At 39.5% G+C, this 23,630-nt stretch overlaps 1 protein-coding gene across 4 annotated transcripts in view; it reads right to left on the bottom strand.

Annotated features, from left to right (window-relative positions):
- The window catches only part of ATP9B (ATPase phospholipid transporting 9B (putative)), a 214,788-nt gene that overhangs the window by 114,044 nt on the left and 77,114 nt on the right, over positions 1 to 23,630 (bottom strand). For 3 of the 4 annotated variants that reach the window (XM_072152377.1, XM_072152375.1, XM_072152376.1), the window contains exons 9-10: positions 13,095 to 13,175; positions 5,397 to 5,472 (exon numbers count right to left, since the gene is read on the bottom strand). In XM_072152377.1, coding sequence (XP_072008478.1) covers positions 5,397 to 5,472; positions 13,095 to 13,175 — 157 coding nt within the window. Of the gene's footprint in view, positions 1 to 5,396; positions 5,473 to 13,094; positions 13,176 to 17,724; positions 17,963 to 18,255; positions 18,527 to 19,139; positions 19,213 to 19,481; positions 19,558 to 19,652; positions 19,922 to 23,630 lie in introns of those variants that run through there. The other variant, XM_072152378.1, reaches the window with a different exon arrangement.

The following is a 23,630-nucleotide window of genomic DNA, read 5'->3' as shown; positions in this document are numbered from 1 at the left end:
ACATTGCCCTTTACAGTATTCTTCTTAAAATAATAATAATTTATGCTAGTATCTTTCAGACAGTCAGTATGGTAAGTGCTTCCAGACTACAAACAACTGTATATACCAATCTGCTCAGCTCCTCCTGCTCTCTATCATGCGGACTACAGATCATACAGCATTTCCGTTTCCTTTATTTGTAAGGGCATTTTTCATTCACAGATACTGGATATTTCATTACTTTTATTATTGTATAAAATTATGGTCATTCTCAATTCCATGGTGTACAAATAATAGTATGTTCACATTTGCTCTACTAATAAGTGACAACAGTATTGATTCAAGTTTTCCTGAATAGAAATTGATATAATGAAACATTGGCTTGACTGTTTTATAATAGAGCCTCAGCCCTGTGTCATATCCTATAGATAAGTGTCTTCCCCATCACTCCTGTACAATGAAGCAACAGATCAATACTTCCATCTTAATTTCCCAATGCATTATGTCTGCCTCTTTCAGGAGATGAATGTGCTATTAATATTAGATGAACATGATGGCAGAGCAGGCCCCTGACAAACTTGCATGTAGTCTAAATATCCCAAGCCACCAGGATTAGAGAAATAATTAACTTTAATTAATCATTTCTTGACCGACTGTCAGAGATGAAAAGAGAAATTGCAATCAACAAACAACTTATTATCACTAACAAATTAATGCAAGGAGAGCTCCATAATGTAAGCCCAGATATGCTAAGTGCAACATGACATGCTCTACGACTTTGTATTACAACGTGTGCACTCCAAACCAAAGGCATGATTTATGAGCTGGATATTTAGCCTGCATCAATACATCTCTTCCACAACATGTACACAAGTGATTGCTTCCTTATGGCAATGACACAAAAGCTTTTGTTAGGGAGGAAAATGAAAACTCCAATAATATTGTACAAATATTTCCCTTTTCTTTTTTGGGACCGTATTGTCTCTAAATAATGTGAAACTGTCATACCTTACAATCACATTGTGCTAACCCATACTGGTACTGTATATTTTCAATTCTTTCCATATATTCAGATACAATTTCGACTTTTAAGTAATGTGATCAATAGGCAGGTGTGTTAAAGGGAACCCGTCACCAGGGACCTCATTTTCACAAAAGACAGGTTACAGATGCCCATTACAGTTGCATTGCAAATTCTACTTTCTCTAAGCATTTGCATTACAATATAATTGTGTGTTATAAATTGCCTGGTTTCCTGAAAGAATCCGCTTTGTATTCCCACTGGTTGGGCTTTGGTTTGGATGCAGTTAAACAATAACATGCAACTTGTCTGTGCTGCAGACTGCTCAGCTCTTGGCCCCCAGCTCTTTTGTGCTCTTGAACAGCTCCTCCCTTCTGCTCTTTCACAGAGCTGACATCAGTGGGAGAGGGAGGAGCTGTACACGAGCACAACGGTGGGGGCAAAGAGCTGAGCAATCGGCAACACAGACAAGATGCATGTTGTTTTTTAAATACATCTAAACAAAAGCCCCACCCCTAGGACTACGGAGAGGATTCTGTCAGGGTTCAAGGTAAGTTATAACACTCAATTATATTGTAATGCAAATGCTTAAAGAAAGCAGTAATGCATATGTGTACTGCAGCTGTAATGGCCATTTGCAACCTGTCTTTAGTGAAAATGAGGTCTCTCCCAAGCTCCACATTTAACTCATGTGAAGTACAGTAGGATATAATTTACACCAAAAATGTGCTTTTTATCCTAACTTGCAAACTTTACATCTATATAATAAACCTGGTACAGATTCAGCTACAGTAAAAGTATGGAAAGTCCATAGAATATATATGTGATCATTACAGCAGAGCTAGGTTATCAGACCCAATGGGCCCACTCACCCATGACATTTAAGGGATTTACCCCAAAAGTAAAGAACAAATTCCAAACAAGTCATTTATGGAGTGAATTATATTCTGCTAGACCTATTTCAATGCTTAAAGGGGTTTTCCCATGAACAAAACTTAGGCCCTATCCACGGGATGTTGCCTAACGTACTGATCAGTGGTGGTCTCAGTGGTGAGACCCCCACAGATTGCCAAAAAGAGGGGTCCTTCAGACAGTGCTCTCCAATTTCCGTCAGCTCCAAAGGACCCCTCATTTTGCAATTTCTGGGGGTCTCAACACATGAAGATATGAGAAACACATAATTGTACAACAACTTCTAGTTTATAGTTCTAACCTTAAAAGGGTTGTCTGAAGTTTGAAAGATGTCAGTGATACACAAAATAGGTGCAAACTTGGTGGGTCCACTTGTCCCACCACTTAACCACAAAATGGGGCAAAATGGTGTCAATTCAGTGATATAGGAAAAACATTACTGATCTCAGACAGTTGGGGGTCGTAGCGGTAGATCACACACTCCCTTTATATCCCATTTGGGCTTTTTTTTAGCACATAAAAACTGCCGTTGAATGCACTATACTACTTAATGTACCACCATGCTGATACCATGCTGGTATACCAATGCTTATGTCCAAAATGATCAAACTGGGCAAAAAGATAATGACAACATTACTAGTTATAAAATTGTAGAAAAGTAAAAAAGTGAAAAAGTAAAAACGAATATTACAAACAGAGTTGAGAAAACTAAAAATGTATAGTAAAATAATTTCCATATTGGGCATACAATATGACAGTTCTTCAAAATAACAATTATAAATTCTAAAATTGAGATCTTTCACATGCACTTTGTAAAAAGTCATAAGGGTCAAGGTCAGGCGATTGAGAAGTGCTATGGGAATTATGTGGGGAATTCCTCAGAAATGTTCAGCTCTGATTGCTGCTGTCCTGACAATTTTAGAGGCGAAAGACCACAAATCGATAGTGCAAAGGATCAGTAACAGTAGTTTAATGTAAGGGCATAAGGGATTTAATGCACAGAAGATAAGGTGCAATGACTTAGTATCCATTAAGATTTTATACTAGTTTGAATAGTTTAAAGTATTTTATTAAAGATTCCAAGCATCCCAATATAAGACAAACAGTAACTTGCATGTCATTCCCTGTACAGGAATGCTAAATAATGGAGACTCTGTATGAAACGCTGTCCATCTCAAACACACTTTCACCGGTTGGAATTCTTTTTCCTTCCAGGTTTATTAAAAGCATCAAAAGATAGTTCTTTAGGTAAAATAAAAGTTACAAGCGATGAGTATGAAGGATTATAATCACCTTCCTCTTAACATACATGTCAGGCGTCCAAAAAGCCTGATTACCAAAGTTCCCAATGTATCAATGAAAACAACAGATCTTCCTGTACAAAATTACACCTAACGCAGCCCCTATACAGGTTATACTGTAAAAGTTATGGTGAATGTAGTGATACAAGGAAAAAACTTATTTCGAAAGATAATTTTAACAGCTTATAGCAAAAATACATGCATTTTCTGATATGAAGCCCTGGCCTCCTGATGTATCTGGCATGCATCTGCACCAGTGAACAACTCTTCACCACGTCCTGTCTGTAATTCCGCTACAAATTTTCAGGCCTGAATGTTCACTGGCTATAGATCTAGTTTGCAGGGTAGAAAAAGCCATGCGCCGTCCCACTTCAACGCCAGTAGTGCCTTCTTCATGCCCTGCCACGCTCACAAGATGTCATGGAGGAACTGGAATCTCTTCTCTCTGCTTCCTGCTGTCTACTATGTACACTCTATATTTGTGTGTTTATATGCAGTATGGCGGTATATGCTTGACAAAGATTCATGGTGAATCGAAACATTGCAGTTTTTTCTATGCCTGTGTGAATAAAGGTTTAACCTTTTTTCAACATATTGGATGCTGTGGCCATCTCTCTTTTTTGTATGGCTGTATATGGCACTGTTTGTGTCTGTATATTTGATGTGTATATGATCTCTTTGTGTGTGTTTATGTGATGTGTATAAGCTGTATGTGTGTATAAGGTGTGTATATGCTGTATGTATGTGCATTTGCTTTATGTCTGTATATGGTATAATAATATAATAATTCTTTATTTATAATTCTTTATATAGCGCACACAGATTACACAGCACTGCACAAAGCATGTCAATTTGGTCCCAGTCCCCATGGGGCTCACAAACTAAACAACCTAACAGTATGTTTTGGAGTGTGGGAGGAAACCGGAGTACCGGGAGGAAACCCATGCAAACATGGAGAGAACATACAAACTCTTTGCAGAAGTTGACCTGGGTGGGGTTTGAACCCAAGCGCTGCAAGGCAGAAGTGCTACTCACTCAGTCACAATACCGCCCATAAATTGTATGTATGTGTATATGTGATTTTTATATGCTATATATGTGTGTCACAAACCTGCCCAGTAAACCCCAACAATGTGACAGGGAAGACTGGTAACAGGAAATCAGAGACAGGCCAGTGTTCACACAGGGACAAAGAAATATGTCAAGACAGTAACTAAACAAAAGTCTGAGTTAGGAAAAACAGGCTCCGGGAAAGACAAGACACATTGGGAAAATATAACAGATAATAGATAACAGATATAACAGATAGTCAGACAAAACCGCGTCAAATCCAAAATGGCGCAGGGGCTGAGGTAGGATTTTAAGGGGGAAGGAGGCCCCATTCAAGTTGGCTTTAGGTCCCTGCCTCACCTAGTTACGTCCCTGAAAGAGATGTGTAACTGACAACACAGTGAAAGCTGTAAAAACCATTCGATTTTTTTTTGTGCAAATATGTTTTTTGTTGCAAATTTGTAAAGCTTTTCAAGCTTAAATTAAAAAAAAAAAACACATTTAGCTCAGTCTTGTAAATAGACAATTATTATACTGATACAGTATATACTCAGGTATAAGCCGAGTTTTCAGCACAATTTTTGTGCTGAAAAAGCCCCACTTGGCTGACACTCAAGTGAGGTACCAACCCCTATTGAATTATCATTGGAGCTCCAGCTCTGTGCCCTGCGATCCTGTGAGGGGCATCCTGGAGCGGAGTTCGAGTGAGGTACCAGCCCGTGCTGAACGATCATTGGAGCTCCAGCTCTGAATCCTACAATCCTGTGAGGGGGCGTCCTGGAGCAGAGCTCCAATAATAATGGAAGTTTCCCCTCATTCTATTAACAGTATCGGGGTCCTAAGGGTGCCGATACTGTTAAAAGCTGTGGCAAAGCAGGGCGCAATAGGTTAGCATCCTGCAATTACACACACTGAAGAAAGCTCCCATGTATCCCGGCATGGGCAACACAATGAAGAGACGTCACAGAATCTCTTCACCTATATTCATAAATTATGAGATGAACCCATCTTTCCTTTTATTCATATAGTTACTCCAAATTTTTCCCCAGTGAATCTACAGTATTTTAAATTGGTTTTCACTGAGAACTTTATATGACGCATAAATAAAGTCAAAATAAAAATAATTTTCTTACCAGATGCAACCACTGTGCTTGCCCATAAGGTGTTCTCTATGCCAAGGCTCTCATGAATAGATGGATCTGTATCTTCCTGTAATAAAATAAAAAGTAAGTAAACATAACACACAATAAGAGATGCAATATGTACTCAATGTGTAGATGATGGAAAACTCACCTGAAATTACAGGTAAAATCCAAATTGTACACTTAAAGGGTGCCTACAATGCACAAAGGCCCATGCATGCGGAGTGCACCCAGGCCTCCATAATTGCCGAGGGTATATAAGATTTCAGAATGGGGGTTTTTGAAACAGACCAGAAGGAGGGGTTTTGTAGGCAGCTGTGATCCAGCAGTAAGGCATGCAGAGGAATAAAAGCTATTTTTATGCAATATACAGGGCACAATAAAATACGGAGAGATAAGTTCTTTATCACCTTAATGGGCTAAGTAACCCTATATACATTAAATAAGTTTAAGAAAATTGGTAGCTTCCCTTGAAATGTCCATTTCAAAGGCAAACACCTGTCTACATACCTGACCTCACAGATCACCCTATAACCCTATATACATGGAATAAGTTTAAGAAAGTTGGTAGCTCCTCTTGAAATGTCCATTTCAAAGGCACACACCTGTCTATATACCTGACCACAAAGATCACAGTGCATGTCAGAGCACATGAGAATCATGAGGTTTAAGGAACTGTCCAAGGAGCTCAGAGAAAGAATTGAGGCAAGGCACAGATCTGGACAAGGTTATAAATGATTTTCTGCATCACTCAAGAGTCCTAAGAGCACAGTGACCCCCATAATCCTTAAATGGAAGAAGTTTTGGATGATCACAACACTTCCTCAACCTGGATGTCCAGCCAAACTAAGCAATCGTGGGAAAAGAGCCTTGGTGATAGAGGTAAAGAAGGACCCTAAGATCACTGTGGCTGAGCTCAAAAGATGCAGTAAGGAGATGGGAGAAAGTTTCTCAAAGCCAACTATCACTGCATCCCTACACCAGGGGTGGGCTTTATGGTAGAGTGTGCCGACAGAAGCCTCTCCTCAGTGCATGACATATGAGCCTGCATACAGTTTGAAAACACACACATGAAGAACTCACAGACTTTGAGAAATAAAATTCTCTGTTGAGAATGAGACGAACATTTAACTTTTTGGTGTTAATTCTGAGCAGTATGTGTGGAGAAAACCAGGCAATGCTCATCACCTGCCAAATACAATCCCAAAAGTGAAACATGGTGGTGGATGTTTTTCAGCTACAGAGACAGGACGACAGGTTGCAATCTAAAAAAAGATGAAAGTGGCCAAGTACAGAGATATCCTGGATGAAACCCCTATTTCAGAGTGCTCTGCACTGCAAACTCAGCCAAAGGCTCACCTTACTACAAGACAAATAAAATATACAGATAGAGTTATACTGAAGCCCACTTATTCTGTCACTATTATTGACTGGTCAAGCCACAGCCCTGACCTAAACCCAATTGAGCATCTCTGTGGAGACTGAAAATCGCTGCCCCCCAACGTTCACCATCCAACCTGAGGGAATTGCAGAAGATCTGCAAGGAAGACTCGCAGAGGATCCCCAAATCCAGGTGTGAGAAACTTGTAGCATCATTCCCAAGAAGACCCATGGCTGTACTAGCTCAAAGGTTGCCTCTACTCAAAACTGAGCAAAGGGTCTGAGTATTGTAACCATGTGATATTTCTGTTTTTCTTGTTTAACCCCCTAACGACCAAGCCCTTTCTCGGTTTTTGCACTTTCATTTTTTACTCACCACCTTCAAAAATCCATAACTTTTTTTTATTTTTCATGTAAGGAGCTGTATGAGGGATTCTTTTCAACGTAATAAATTTCACTTCATAATGACAATATTTAATATTGTATGACTCATACTGAGAAGCAGGAAAAAATTTTGAATGTAGTGAAATTGGTGAAAAAATGCATTTGCACCATTTTCTTGTGGGCTTGTATTTTACAGCTGTCACTGAGTGACCCAAATGACGTGTCTACTTTACTCTTTAGGTTGGTAAGATCACAAGCATAATAAATTTATCTAGGGTTTATAGCGTTTTATACATTTATAAAAATTAAAAATCTTCATTTTGGCATGTTCTGGCACTAATAACTTTTTTATACTTCATGTGTGGAGCTGTGTGTGATGTCTTTTTTTGCGACTTTTGATGGCATTTTCAATCCTACCATTTTTTTGGACTATAGGGCCTTTTGATAACTTTTAATAAAAATTTTTTATATTTTTCAAAATGGGAAAAAAGTGGGCGCTATTTTCCGTTACGGGGTTAAACGTCTGGAATAACCATTATTATATTTTGATGGATCAAACATTTTGGGATGCGGAGATACCCAACATGTTTATGTTTTTTTTTTAATTTATTTTTTGATCCTACCATTTGCTGCCATACTACAGTTACACTTACGGCTATGGAGAGGGCTCAGCTCGTGAGCCCTCTCCAATCACCTGCAGCCAGTAAGAGGTTAATACATTATCAAAAATTATCTACAGTTCAGTTTTTTTTCTGAGAAGATGGTGTTTAAAGTGTACATTTGGCTGCAATGAAACAAAGGGTGAAAAATTTTAAGGGGTCTGAATGCTTTCCATACAGAATGTAACTGTTTGTGTTCAATGTTAAAGTGGGTTTTGTTAGAATTGTGAAACAGTGAGATATCCAGAAAATTGATTTCTTATCTGGATGAGGTAGATGTTAGCGACAGCCCTAAATTGATCAAAATGAAAGAATTAACCAAAGAGTGCATATCTTTTTCCATTCCACATAAAACAGAAACCAAATTGTCTATATTTTGGTTGGAATAAACAATATGAGGTAGTACATTTTTGGAAATTCAACTAAACTGCCCCCCCCCCCCACTATTTGATAATACCTACATTCCCTATATACCATTCTCCTATTTGTTCTCTGCTCTATATTAAAAGTTCCTTCCCCATTTTTTCCTGCCTTAAATTCTCCTTTATGAATGCTATTTCCTTTATACATGTGAGAGGCACGGACATCAGCCACACAAGTACCTGAAATGCTCTGTTCTCCTATACACATGTGAGAAACACAGACATCAGCTACACAAGTACCTCACATTCTCTGTTCTCCTATACACATGTGAGAGACACAGACATCAGCTAAACAAGCACTTGACATGCTCTGTTCTCCTATACACATGTGAGAGACACAGACATCAGCTACAGAAATACCTGACATGCTGTGTTCTCCTATACACATGTGAGATACACATACATCAGTTACACAAGTACCTGACATGCTCGGTTCTCCTATACACATGTGAGAAACATACATCAGCTACACAAACATCTGACATGCTCTGTTCTCCTACACACATGTGAGAGACACAGACATCAGCTAAACAAGAACCTGAAATGCTCTGTACTCCTATACACATGTGAGAGACACAGACATCAGCTACACAAGTACCTGACATGCTCTGCTCTCCTATACACTTGTGAGAGACACAGAAATCAGCTACAGAAGTACCTGACATGTTCTGCTCTCCTATGCACATGTGAGAGACACAGACATCAGTTATACAAGTACCTGACATGCTCTGTTCTCCTATACACATGTGCGAGATACAGACATCAGTTACACAAGTATCTGACATGCTCTGTTCTCCTATACACATGTGAGAAACAGACATCAGCTACACAATTACCTGACATGCTCTGCTCTCTTATACACATGTGAGAGACACAGACATCAGATACACAAATACCTGACATGCTCTGTTCTCCTATACACATGTGAGACACAGACATCAGTTACACAAGTACATGACATGTTCTGCTATACACATTTGAGAGACACACTCATCAGTTACACAAGTACCTGACATGCTCTGTACTCCTATACACATGTGAGAAACAGACATCAGCTACAGAAGCACCTGACATCCTCTGTTTTCCTATACACATGTGAGAAACACAGACACCAGCTATACAAGTATCTGACATGTTCCGTTCTCCCATACACATGTGAGAGACAGGCATCAGCTACACAAGCACCTGAAATGCTCTGTTCTCTTATACACATGAGAGACACAGACATCAGCTACAAAAGTACCTGACATGCTCTGCTCTCCTATACATTTGTAAGAGACACAGACACCAGCTACACATGTACCTCACGTGCTCTGCTCTCCTATACACATGTGAGAGACACAGACATCGCTACACAAGTACCTGACATGCGCCGTTCTCCTATACACCTGGGAGAGACACAGGGCAGCATTCTGTAGCCGTTGAATCACTTATACACACACAGAATGCAGGGGGCGTAGGAGCCAGAACCAGGAAGTACAGAGAGGCAGTAAGCACCAGGAGTGTCAGATCATTATACAGGCGGTTAGTCAAGCACTGCGGGTGTGGCTGTGCCTGACACTCATGAATAAACTCTACTGCTGAGTAAGAAAATGGCTCATTAGACCCATCTTAGGAAATTGCATACAGCTTTTCGACTTGATTATTTCGGTTTACAATTATGTAGAGGGACAATGTAGGGATAGGGGCAATGCTTTCTAATGTCAGTTTATAAAAAAAAATTTAATAGTTTTGGGGAGTTAATTTGGCTGACATGTTCTTAAGGTCATTATTAAGGACATAAAAAAATTCTCTCTCCTTTCAGAAGAAATTGAAGATTAGTCCTACAAAGGATGGTGGGCCATGCCCAGGTGTATTAGATGACATGTTGTGAACCGCTAGGAGAGAATAAGACCATAACGTCTTACACAATAAGCCTATGTAACCACATATTTATATACTTACCACTTATCTATTTGCTGTGCTCTGGAACTTAATACAGAAAGTCAATTCAGCTTGATTTAAAACCTGATACGCATAGTGAAATTACTAGATGCTATATGGCACTGCAGATCACTTTATAGTAATGTCAATATAGTTTATGTAAATGGTACTGCAAAATTAACCCTACATGTAGCAGACTCTTGACCATGCACCAATAAGCTAGTGCTATCCGGGTATTCTTAAAATGATTAACTCCACCAGTTAATAATTGGAAGTAATCAGTTCATTTAGAGTTTAATACAGGAGAGAGAGCAAAGCCATCTCTACGCTTTATACTGAATCCATTCTGGGAGAAAATTCTGAGTTTCCGTGCAATTTGCAAGAATATCCAGTAACATGAGGAAGAGGAAAGAGTGCTCTTTTAGCAAATTCTGAGATTATCTTTCAGAGATAAGTGGATTGTTCAAACATCAATATATGATACCATTTTACTAGTGTCAAATCCCATTTGACCAGAGATCAGTTAATTTTCTGAGTTCATCTTTAAAATGGAACCATGAGGCTTTAACTCCTTCAAGTTTGGCTAAAAGAAAAATTGCCAAATTCATTGAAGCGTTTAATACAATTGGTCTAAATGTGTAGAAAGAGACTGCTTTGTACCACTGTCTCTTGTTTATATATAGAAGGAAACAGCATGTTGATATGATATGCATATGTATGCACCAAAATATGATATTGTTTGGACTGGCAATTTTAGTAATTTCATTTCTTAGTGCAGTCAGTTTGCATCCATTTAATAAAGATTCCTTTCACACCATCATATGGCTTTCTTTATGAGCTGGAGGAACAGGGACATATACAAGGTATATATAGTCTTATAGGGATCATCTCATGAATAAACTTGTATCCATATGGCCTGTTATGGTTTATAGGTATGGATAACCTGGCTGAGGACCATATCTACCAGCTATGAAAACCTTTCAACCAACACTGGTTGCCACATGTGGGGGGGGGGGAGGTGGGTTATCAAAGTACTTCATGATCAAGGATTTCATTAAAAGCAAGCACTAAGAAATTTCCCTCAGTATGTTACAAGCCAAAAAAGCTTGTCCAAATTTAAATGAACTTCAGTGACAGATGGCTTCCTAGAATCAAGTGAACCCTACAGCAGCCTTTGTGAAACTCTCCTTATGTGCAATTTGTGCAGTCATTGCAAAGCACTAGCTAAGATGTCATGTTCCACTAATAAATTATCATAGCAAACCCTCACTACCTGCGTAGTACACAATCATTGCAAATTGTCAGCTATGCACACAGTAAAGTGTGCTGCAGCACAATAATGGGGCAGGTACACATGCATATGTTTCTACATTTACATCTATGAGATTTACAAAAATTAACAAGGCTCCCTGTTTCATTATCAGAGAGATTCTTGTAGAAATGAATAGAGTAAGACGGGCAGGTGGAGTCACCTCTACACTTACTGCAGATTGGAGATGGGTCCCAAAGGGATTAATTAAATGTATATGTTTACTGTATGTCCCAGACGGAATTATGTCTTCGGACAACAAAATCTAAAATCTTCACATTATTTTGCGGGGCACAGATTAGAGAATTGGATAACCTTTTGGTCACTTTTTTTTCCAAAGTTTTATGAATGGCTAAAAGGCAATTTTTATGGGTGGTGATTTGAACATTTGGAGGTTTTCCCACCTACAAGGTGGCCTTAGTAGGAGAACTCTTCACTTCCTGACCTTAGTAAAAAGTGTCTTACTCAGCTAAACCAGCTCCCTAAACTGTACTGAAGAGATGCAACCATACCAACAGCACTGTCTACAGTTGGGAGTCTGATGCATATGGAACACATATAGTGGTTTGGCTTTAAAGGGGTTGTCCGAGACCTATAAAGTAGGTCCTTGTTTCTCAACACCTGATACAGCGCTGGAAATGGTGTCCGTGGGCGTTTTTATTTTTTGTAGGCAGCCCCCCCTCCTCGCCACATATGTGTATTTTATAAGTGTCCGATAACCACTTTCATCCCGCATCATGTCATAAGGCTTTATGAAAGTCATGCTTGATGTTAAGGGGGCTGCCTCGCAAGGTAGCTAAAGAGGTAGCTAACTGTCTTCCTTATCCTATCCCGGAAAAGTTATTTGTATATTTCCAAGAATACCATAGTGGAGCATCCATGGCTAAAAGTCTCCACATGCCTTCAAGGCAGCCTTTAGATTCCATCTTACTTCCCAACCCTTTCCACCGTTACATCATTCTCCATATCCTACGGCATTCACCATAAATGACTGTTATATTTTGATATATGAGACATTTTTTGGTTGCAGAATTACCAAGCATGTGTATGATTTTATTTATATTTGCATTCAAGGGAGTCTGGATCGCTCATATAATATACCATTGCTAATGCAATATTGGGAATATACAGCCTACAACAGTTTTCGATTGTACCCAACAACAGACTTAGGAGCTTCAGAAAGGCTACCAGGTATTATAGCAGCCAATCAGTGCCCACAACTCATGCCAGCATATGAGCCCTCTCATTTTACCCTTGATGAGATATAGACGTATATTAATGTCAGTCTGTGCAATGGTATTAACATTGTAATCTCTTATATTTACAATCAAGTCAAAAAAATCAATGCTTACGTCTGTTCTCTTCAATACATTAAATATTACAATAATCAGCCGTAGTGAGAGTTAAACTCCAGACATAACAGCAGAGATTGCTAACAATAGTGCAGCTTATAGTATCCCGTACAGTACTAATATTTGTCTGAGGTGCTGCAGGTGCAGTGCACATTGTACTACGAGGCCCGCACCCCACCTCCCCTGCCAAGCTGTCAATGCAATATTGTCTCATGGGCATATTATGTGGATATGAAAAATTAGAGAAAGCGTTTACTTACCCGTGTAAAGTTACCTTCAAAACTGTGAATATCCAGTTGTGGCTTCTGAGCATAAACATAAGCATTGATTGAAAAGAGATCCTGCAATAGAGAGTAGCTGCAATTAATAAACAATGCAGCTTTATCAATAAATAGGAGTATGTCATAGAAGGCCTGACTGCAAACAGCTTGTTCATTTCTAAATATGATACCATTGATTTTCCTTCTTTGTTCATGAAACTAAATCTTGGAATTTTTTTTCCCAACACATAATGACAGAGATAGAGCACGCGTATTACCAAACAACATGTTATGGATAACTTTTATATCTGATCCTTCACAACACATTTATCCCTAAGGGAAGGCTTACAAAATCACAGTAATAGGCATTTCACTGCAAGTTACAGAAAAGAAAAATGTCTCAATTAAATATAGATTTTTACTAGTTCACAATTCCACAAATAAATAAATATTAACTTAAAATGAAGTTTGATCATTCTAAAAGTGTGATCTGGTTTTCTGTGTTTTGATCAGTACCCTAGGTTTACATTGTCGACAAAGCACAAAGTAATGAAAGAAACAGATCATGATCAAAACTTTGGTCAACAGAGTCTGTTGGTGGTTTTTCACTTGATCCTATTCTACACTTGTAGACTAGGTAATACCTGCTGCCTTTACGATTTTACAAAACATTGCCAGGGATTTGTGAAATAGTTTATATCTACTTTTAATATAGTAAATGTTTTCATTCTGAAATGTTAACAATCGTTAGAATTGGGGTTCCTGTTCACCACCTTTTTCACATTTCATCTGGGTTAATTATTCCTTTGGCAAGCAGGAATGGGTTGATGAAAAAATGGGTACTTTAGTTTGGAGAAAAGTGGTAGTTCAGTGGACACAAAGGACAAAGAGCAGTGACATGCAGAAATTATGTGACCATCTGACCATTCTCCCCGTCTATGAACACTGTGACCATAAGCAGACACATGACTGCCAACACTTCCACCCAGTTTCAGGTGCACACAGGGAACTAGTGGAAAACCCCTTTAGTGTGACAACAGGGAGGAGCAGTGGAAGACCAGAACAATATTGAAAAAATTAGAAACAATGGTGCCTGTGAGACATATATCTGCGAAAAAATAAAATCTGAATCCTTGAGAAAGGGATATCTCTGCACTGAGGTATCATGAGCATTATTGATTGTATTATTACCAGTGGTTCATTAGGAAAGAAGAAGGAACTTCCTTAGTGATGTTTATCTTCTTTCCAACTCCTTGTAGTCGGTTTATTATGATATGTGGTCTCACAAATATCACATAATATATAATAGATAATGAAGTTTAATAGTGAGAAAACCCATTCCTCAGGCTGATTTAAAGAAGGCCTGTCTGCAGAATTGCACCCTTCACACCAGTTATACCTGCTGGTAAATGGTTAAAAAGTTGACAATGAGACCTGTTCTTCTTATTGTAACAACGAGTAAAAAAACATCACTGATGGGCTCTAGAAACACCCCCCAGAGCTAATTCTGCTACTCCTGACACTTTCCAGATCTCTGCTGGCCCCTACTTCTTGATCCAATCATCACACACAGTTGAGCACTGGCTGAAGTCGGTCACTACTGCAGATGGTAATTGAAAGAGCAATTTATCTCCTTGAGGAGACTAGAAGGGTACCTGTTGGAAAGATTTCTTAACAGAATATGTTCAGCTGTATGATTTTCCTAATAAAATGTCCTATCTAGGTGTTCTCCACTCTCTCTTGTATTGCATTCCAATCTGGTTAATTAACAGCAACAACTACATAGATAACAAACCTACATAGTGGTAAATTATAAATGATGCTCTCCTTGCATGGCTATGGGGCAGCAGAGGCCCGTTTCGCTATCAGCTCACATCTTAAACTGTTTGCCATTTGTTGTAATCTTTCACACGCTGACCATTCATCACATTCTTGTCCTTCCGATTTGGTTTTCATCAAGACCACGAGAAATAATTCATATGAAACTAATACACATGTGGGTGTCCTATATCTTCATCATTCACCTCTTTCCCATCTGTTATCACCTACAATTTAGATAATCCTGCCTATTATGTGCTTTATTGTGAACAGAAAAATAAGAGTCTCTTGGAATCCAATACCACACACATTCAATAAAAACAGTTGTCCAGGCTATAGCCCTCCTTTATTAGGCTAAACTGCTCATACAAATATTAAATACCAACTTAACACACTAACAAGCTGTTTTATTGCAAGTTAAGAGGGGAAAAGGGAAATTTGTTCAGTCTAACTGGTGACATTTCTGCTGAAAAATAAGGGAAATGTTTGAAGTTGTCTTATACAGTTGTATACGATCATATCACAACTTGTCCAAGTAAAATGCACAGGCATCTTTTAAAAGAATACTCAGGGTATACCCTTAATATGGGCGTATACAAGACACCAGGATCATAGTATACAACCATTAACCATGACATCAAGCACCCTCCATCAGATACACAGCTGTGCAGCAAATATGAAGAACCGTTCTGTGCTGATACAAATTGTTATTTATTGGTTACATGCCATGTTTGCATTTGAGTGAAATACCAGGGAAAGTCACCATACAATGTGTGGTCGATTATGAGTAATAAGACCCCTCATCTTTCACGGACCCTTGCGGTCCTGAAAACAATAAAAAGCCTAAAAGTTCAGATTATCAAACAAAATTAAACAAAATCTCAATAGTATAAATGGTACCAATCGGAAAAACTAATTTTTAGACAAAAAAACAAGCCTTTAAACATCTCTCAAGGCAGGGAGCAAAAACCTGTTACATGTTGGTGTGTGCTCCCTCGGTCAAGACCTGTTCTTGTTGTAGATTTTTGTGCCCGTTTTCACAAAGGTTTTAAAAATATGCAAATAAGACAGAGAGGCCATGGGAGCTGGCTGTGCAATGTAACTCTAAAGCGCATGTGCAGAAATTGCCAAATGCCAGTTCATGTTTCGAAATCAACCAAAATATAAAAATTATTATCCCATAAGGTGAACAATGTAATGGAAAAGAACATCCAAATGCCTAATCCCTGTTTTTTTTAACCAATTTAAGTTAAAAAAAAAAAGTAATCTACCTACAGTAATACATTTACTTAGTAGATCCTGATGGTAGATTCCCCAAATCTAACTGATCTCTTAAAGTATACACAAAAAAGGAGCAGAAGCCAGTAATGGGGGCCGGCCACCACTGGCAACATACATAACACACCAAAAAATTGATCAAGACAGTAACAATCTTTAAGTTCATATATTAAATTTATATTTTATTGGTAACAAAAATGTACAAAAAGTATTTCAAATACATAGAATGTCAATAATGAGTGGATCGAAATTTAAAACAATGATAAAAAAGTGACTATGTGAAATGGATAGCCAAACAAGGCATACAGGTAGGTTATACAAACCAAATTCAATACATTATGGGCACAAACAAGGCATGAGAAATCAAATGAACATAAACAAATGTGACATATGTAAACAGGTTGTACTAATACCATACCACAGAGGGACACACGCCACTAACCCCGACACGTGTTTCGCCGCTTAGGCTTTCTCAAGGGGAGTGCTGATTGTTTGAGGGTGTCAAGAATATAAGGAGCAGCGGACCAATAAGGAATAGTTAAATAATTACCACCTGGTTTACCTTATCATAGCAGCCAATGTAGTGCCACCTCTATAAACCGCTAGCAGCGGTCCGGCGGCGAAGTGCGCATGCGCGAGAGCAGTGTGTCATCGCGGGAACCGCCGCAAATCACGTGGCGGCGGTATCGGCCGAGATGAATACTGCGCATGCGCAGAGCTCGCAGCGACAGTGTTAACACTGCGCACGCGCCAAGGCACAGGAACACACTGGTAAGTATAGAAGGGATACCTAAATGCATATTGCACATAAACCCACAAGTCAATGAATAAAATAAAAATACACGTGAAAGAAATGTTTTTTGTAAGAGGAATATATATATAAAAATACTGTTTTATGAAAAAATTTTTTTGCAATGCTAAAAAGTGCATAGTAAGAGCATGGACGCTAGCGAATGTGGGTCCAGGCATAAATATGATAATAACGTGACACTATAATGAGGAGATAAAAGCAACAGTTGTTGCATTTGATATAACATATTATCAAAAAATAACGTGAATAAAGTGCAAAAAGTGCAACCCAGTGCAAAAGTGAACACTCGTGAAAGTACACATAGTGATATAATGGAGGGATGGGCAAATGAGTTGGCTTAGGTCAGTGGCACAGAATAAGGACGATAGGATCCGATGACTCCTGTGAAAAAAGAAAAGAAACAACATGACAGACAACATCAAGTACAAAATAATTGTGAGTGCGAAATTAAAATAAAACTATATTAAGAACCAAAGGACAAGAACAACAAAAAGCACATAGAGAGGAATGGTAAGCATAAAAACAATTAAAAAGTCAAGACCCCAAGCGGTAAGAGAGCTATGTGGGGAAGAATCACAAGAAGGGCGCGTAACTGAGGTTCTCATTGAGACCGTGTGGAGTTACCGTATCCAAAAGGAAAATCCATTTGGATTCTCTTTGTGGCAATATCCTTCTCCAATTGCCCCCCCTAGCATCGGTGAGCACCCTATCTATTCCCCTTACCTTCAATAGGGCTTCGTTACAGTCGTGATGTTCTTTAAAATGTCGCGGAATAGTTTTCAATTTTGTTGGATCACTTTCTTCCTTTGCGGCTCTAATGCCTAAGACGTGTTCACGGACTCTGCGGCGTAGTTCTCTAGTGGTGAGACCGATATAGATGAGCCCACAGGGACACATAGCCGAGTAGATAACACCAAAGGTGGTACATGAGATGGTGTGCGTAATCTCATAGTTGCGTTGCCTGTTGGAATTGGAAAAGGATGTGGCAGTTTCAACATTCACACAGGCAACACAATTACCACATGGTCGGCAGCCCCATTTTGGACCTCGTGATCCAAATAGATGGGGAGTCTGGCCTTTGTATGCACTCCGGACCAAATGATCTCTCAGATTCTTAGATCGACGGTATGTAATAGAAGGATTCCTCTGTGTATACTGGCTGAGAGTGTGGTCCATACGCAAAATCTGCCAATATTTAGACAGAATGGCCCTGACATTAGACCATTGAGAATTATAGGTAGTGATAAATCTCACCTGGTTATCCATCTCTTTGTTTTTGGTTTTTGGTCCAAGTAGGTCTCTGCGTCTGGATCGTTTCGCTACTTTGTATCCATTGTGGATGGCTTGATCAGAGTAGCCCCGTTCTTGAAATCTTTGCCGGAGATCCTCAGACTGGATCTCAAATTCAGCATCGTTCGAACACAGTCTACGAATACGGAGAAATTGTCCAATCGGTATACTATCGATCAGCTTTTGAGGATGAGAGGAATTTGCATGGAGTAGAGTATTGCTAGACGTTTCTTTCCTGTAGACGGTAGAGGAAATGTTGCCCATATCATCCACATCAAAAAGAATATCTAGAAATTCCATTCTATGTCTTCCAGCCTTGTATGTCAATTTGATGTTCTTATCATTTTGATTGAGGGTTTGAATGAACTCGTGAAGTTCCCCCAATTCCCTCCGCCAGATCATGAGAATATCGTCTATGTAGCGTGCATATAAACATACTTTGTCCACATGTTTGGAAGGATTGGTAACAAAGATCTCCCTCTCCCACAGCCCCAGGAAAAGATTAGCATATGAGGGGGCACATGCCGCCCCCATAGCTGTCCCCTGGAGCTGCAGGTAGAGGAGATCTTTGAACAGGAAGAAATTATGTACCAATGCAAACTCCAAAAGATGTAATAGTAGGGTAGCAAAATTGCGATCAATATTGGACGTCTCCAGGAAGAATTTCGTGGCTGATATGCCATCAACATGGCGTATTGACGTATAAAGTGACTCAACGTCACATGTCACGATTAACATATCTGGATCCAAGTGTAGATCTTGAAATTTCATCAAAACGTCATTAGTATCTTTGAGGTACGAAGGCAGAGTCTCAACAAGTGGGCGTAAGTAGTGGTCAACTAACTTACATATCGGTTCACAGAGGCTACCCGTTCCTGACACAATCGGACGTCCAGGTGGATTGTTCAGTCGCTTGTGAACCTTGGGAAGTAGATAAAAAGAGGATACCTTAGGAAATTTTGGCACAAGGGTATCAATATCCTTCCCCAGAATAACATTATTATCTACTGCCACTTGGAGAACTTCAATCAACTCATCTTTGAATTTAGTTAGGGGATTAAATGTGAGTCGTTGGTAACACGTAGTATCCCTCAATTGTCTAAATGCCTCTTTCTCGTAATCTTGAACTGGCCAAATCACAACGTTCCCACCTTTATCAGATGGTTTAATAACCACATTGTTTAACTTACTTAGTTCGCAGATGGCTTTTCTTTGAACTGCTGTACAGTTGTTGTTATTGCCACTTCTAGGTAGGCGTCTGAGTTCCTGTGTGACCAATTTGACAAATAAATCAATATTGGGATAATTAGAAAAAGATGGAAAGTTTTTTGAGCGAGGTAGCAAATGTGGGGGAATTTTACCTTTGATGGTGGTTTGCTCTTGTTCATCTAATGATCTCTTAAAGTGTAACTGTAAAGTTAAAATGATTTTACCAAATTATTATATGTGATTACCCCTTTGAAAACAAACAGAACGATACCTACTTTATGCTGCTCGCCATTTTCGTTCCAAAGTTATGGCATTTTCTGTTCTGAAAGTGTTGACAAAAATGTTTCTCACCAGAGGTAAAGTGGGCGGATACTAATGTGCAACACCCCTACCAATACTTAGGCAGGCTGGTAATTGCGAAGACACCCTCCACTGGTCAGGAGCTGTTAGGGGGAGCCGCGAACCCTCTATGAAGGTTCTGGAGCCTGGTCATTATGTAATAGCAGCTGTAGATCCTAAATGGGTGTAAGTTATTGACCTATGAGCTGGCTGGATTGTAAACTGGAGTGTGATGGTAGGGGTGCTACCACCTGACCAGGAGGATAAAACCCCTGCGCAGTGGGAGCACAGGCCGCTTTCCAGCAAGGCTCTAGGACAGTGATGGCGAACCTTTTAGCGATCGAGTGCCCAAACTGCAAGCCAAAACCCACTTATCTACCACAAAGTGCCAACATGGTAATTTAGAGCAATATAACCTACGTAAGGGCCAAATAATACTGCCACATGTTTACCACCACTATTAGTATGCATAACACAGACATATACAGTGCACACATATATACAGTATGCATAACACAGACATATACAGTGCACACATATACAGTATACATATATACAATATGCATAACACAGACATATACAGTGCACACATATATACAGTATGCATAACACAGACATATACAGTGCACACATATACAGTATACATATATACAATATGCATAACACAGACATATACAGTACACACATATATACAGTATGCATAACACAGACATATACAGTGCAGACATATATACAGTATGCATAACACAGACATATACAGTGCAGACATATATACAATATGCATAACACAGACATACAGTACACACATATATACAGTATGCATAACACAGACATACAGTACACACATATATACAGTATGCACAACACAGACATATACAGTGCACACATATATACAATATGCATAACACAGACATACAGTACACACATATATACAGAATGCATAACACAGACATATACAGTGCACACATATATACAATATGCATAACACAGACATATACAGTGCACACATATATACAATATGCATAACACAGACATATACAGTACACACATATATACAGTATGCATACACAGACATATATATACACATATACACACAAATATACATAGCACAGATACAGACACACACATATACTTATATACAGATAACACAGACATAAACACACACAAGTGCATAACAAAGACATATTATATATCTGTGTTATGCATATGTGTGTAAATGTCACATATACACACACATATATGCATAGCACAGGTATATATGTATGTGGACTGTATAAATACATTGTAGACACTGTACAACTTACAGTTCTCTATGAGGAAGGCACACAGCAGCCTCTGGATGTTCCGGGTCACAGCCTCCCCCTCCCCCCCTCTCTCTGTCCCGGCTCCACTTCAGGTCTCCTAGTAGGAGGGGGAGGTACAAGCTCTCCATGCTGCTTCCTGCTCCCAGCGCTGCACTGGGATCTTCTTATAGATCAGCGCTCCTCTGACAGGAGCACAGACATCCTGCACCCGGCTGAGGGCTGCATCTGAGGGGCCCACAGGTCCTCAGTTTAGAAGAACTGCATCTACCCGTGCAGTGTGACCTGCCTGCTCTGTATCTGAGCGCAAGGTGCAGATGCTGTTCTTTTAAACTGTGGACCTGTGGGCCTCTGCACACGGTGGAGGATGATGGCATGCGTGCCAGCAGAGAGGGCTCTGCGTGCCCTGTCTGGCACGCGTGCCATAGGTTCGCCACCACTGCTCTAGGACCTCATGCTCCTTCTCCCAGCCGGCACATGCTCTAGACCGCATGGTCTGTCTACAGAGACAGAGTGAACAGAGAGACAGTGTTCAGTACACCTTCAGTACTGACACTTAACCTAATCCCAGGACCACAGTCAGGAGACTCAAATTCAGAGCTGCAGTTTCCACAGTTTGGACACAGCTCCATCTCAATTATCCCAGCCTGCATCTTCTACCAGGCTGGTGCACTATTACTGAGGACCACTCTCCATGACCACTCCAGTACCAGATCGTCTGTTAACTGTTTGGGCCCGTTGCCTGCTAATTGTTCAATAAAGAACCGTAGCCAGCTTCCATCACATAGAAGAGCAGGGAACATGTAATAAATGTAATAGCTTCTCTGCACAAACTCTTTGAAGATGTTAACCCGGTTTGGACTTGAACCCAGGAACCCAGTGCTGTAAAGCTGTAGTGCTAACCACTGAACCACGGTGCTGTCATTCCTAATCACCTTTTACCATTTTCAAAAGATCAACCTATGTGTTTTAATACTTTATTTGATAATTATTTGCTGATGTTGCTGATGGATGGAGTAAGGCCACAAAAAGCCTATGCAGTGCCGCACACTGAATGTCTACGACACCTGTGAACACGATGGCACCGCCCTTGCAGGCATAGTAGCTCCCAGTGGTAGATTTCTTTTAAGAAGTCAAATAATAAAGGAACCCAGCACCTAAATTTCTGTTGCACCGCTCTGAGAATGAATAATTTACCTGAACTATTTGGAAACAACCTTTTTAGCTAACTTTTAATCAAAACACAGATTGTACCAAACCACTTTAATTTGCCAACAAGGTGTCTATGAGGGACAGTGTTAAATGTGTGTAGAACACTATACACACAATATAGAAAAATTCACTTTTCAGTGCACCAATGGAAAAGCCAAGGCTGTTGATTCTTCTTTTTTATGCAGCACAGCATTAAGGTACATATCCCAGATGCACAATGCTTGACTATCCAGAAAGAAAGTTTAAAAAGAAGTATGTATGGCCCAAAATTTGGTCCCCAGAGACAAAAATATGCATAAAGATAAAAATTTCATTTTCTCTAAAATGACAGATCAGTAGGAAATAGGAGACAAATATCTGAAAAAACATATAAACCCTTCAAAATATTGTTTTTACTTGTGGGCAAGTTTAAAGGCTGCAGACTGCCTTTAAAGTCCATCATTCCACAGTAAGGAACAATCTTCTGTCTTAAAGGGGTTTTCCCACAAAACATGTTAGGGGCTATCCACAGTGATGAGACCCCCACAGTGTACCCCTCGTCGCTCCCTGAGATGACCGGAGCAGCCGGTCTCTCTAGTCTACAGGGAAGACTGGAGAAAGAATTTTTTTCTACCAACCATCGTCTGAATTTACTACCATTTGCCAAATCCTTTTTTCTAGACTCTTCTCCGTACCATGGAATGCAACTGCACCTATTGGACTGCCAGGATGGATGCTGTAAAAAGTTTTTTCTGGTCTGCAAATTCTGGACAGCTTCTCTTATCTAGTTTATCTTGCCTTCTGGTAGGAATGATCTCTGAAAGCTTGAGTATAGCAGAGTTCCTAAAAACAGCTTTAATGATATCCCTCACAGACAACAAGAGAGAAATCACCTTTATTTATTAGGCATCATAGCGGACTTAAAATCTTTTGAACTCTGCACAGCTGTTCTTCTACCGATGCTTTGGAATCAGGTATGATATAAAAGTCCCTATCTCTTTGCTTATATATGATGGCATCTCTGTCACCAGCTTGGTGAACACTCTGGGTGCAACTGTTACCCCAAAGGGAAGGGCTTTGAAGTTCAAATGTCTAAATGTCACCCTGAAGTATACTTCTAGGACTGTCCATGAAAAGGAACAGGCTAATAGGCATCTGACAGGTATAAAGATGCCATCTTTGGTATACTAGATTTATCATCAACTTTATTGTCTCCATTTTTATGTTTTATATTTTCTACAACTAGATACCTGTTTAGAGGTTTTATTTTTATTGTTGTTCTGAGAGATCCCTCCCGTT

This window comes from Engystomops pustulosus, chromosome 5 (genome assembly GCF_040894005.1).
Source record: "Engystomops pustulosus chromosome 5, aEngPut4.maternal, whole genome shotgun sequence".
NCBI classification, from domain to species: domain Eukaryota; kingdom Metazoa; phylum Chordata; class Amphibia; order Anura; family Leptodactylidae; genus Engystomops; species Engystomops pustulosus.
This window is presented reverse-complemented; position numbering and strand designations above follow the sequence as displayed.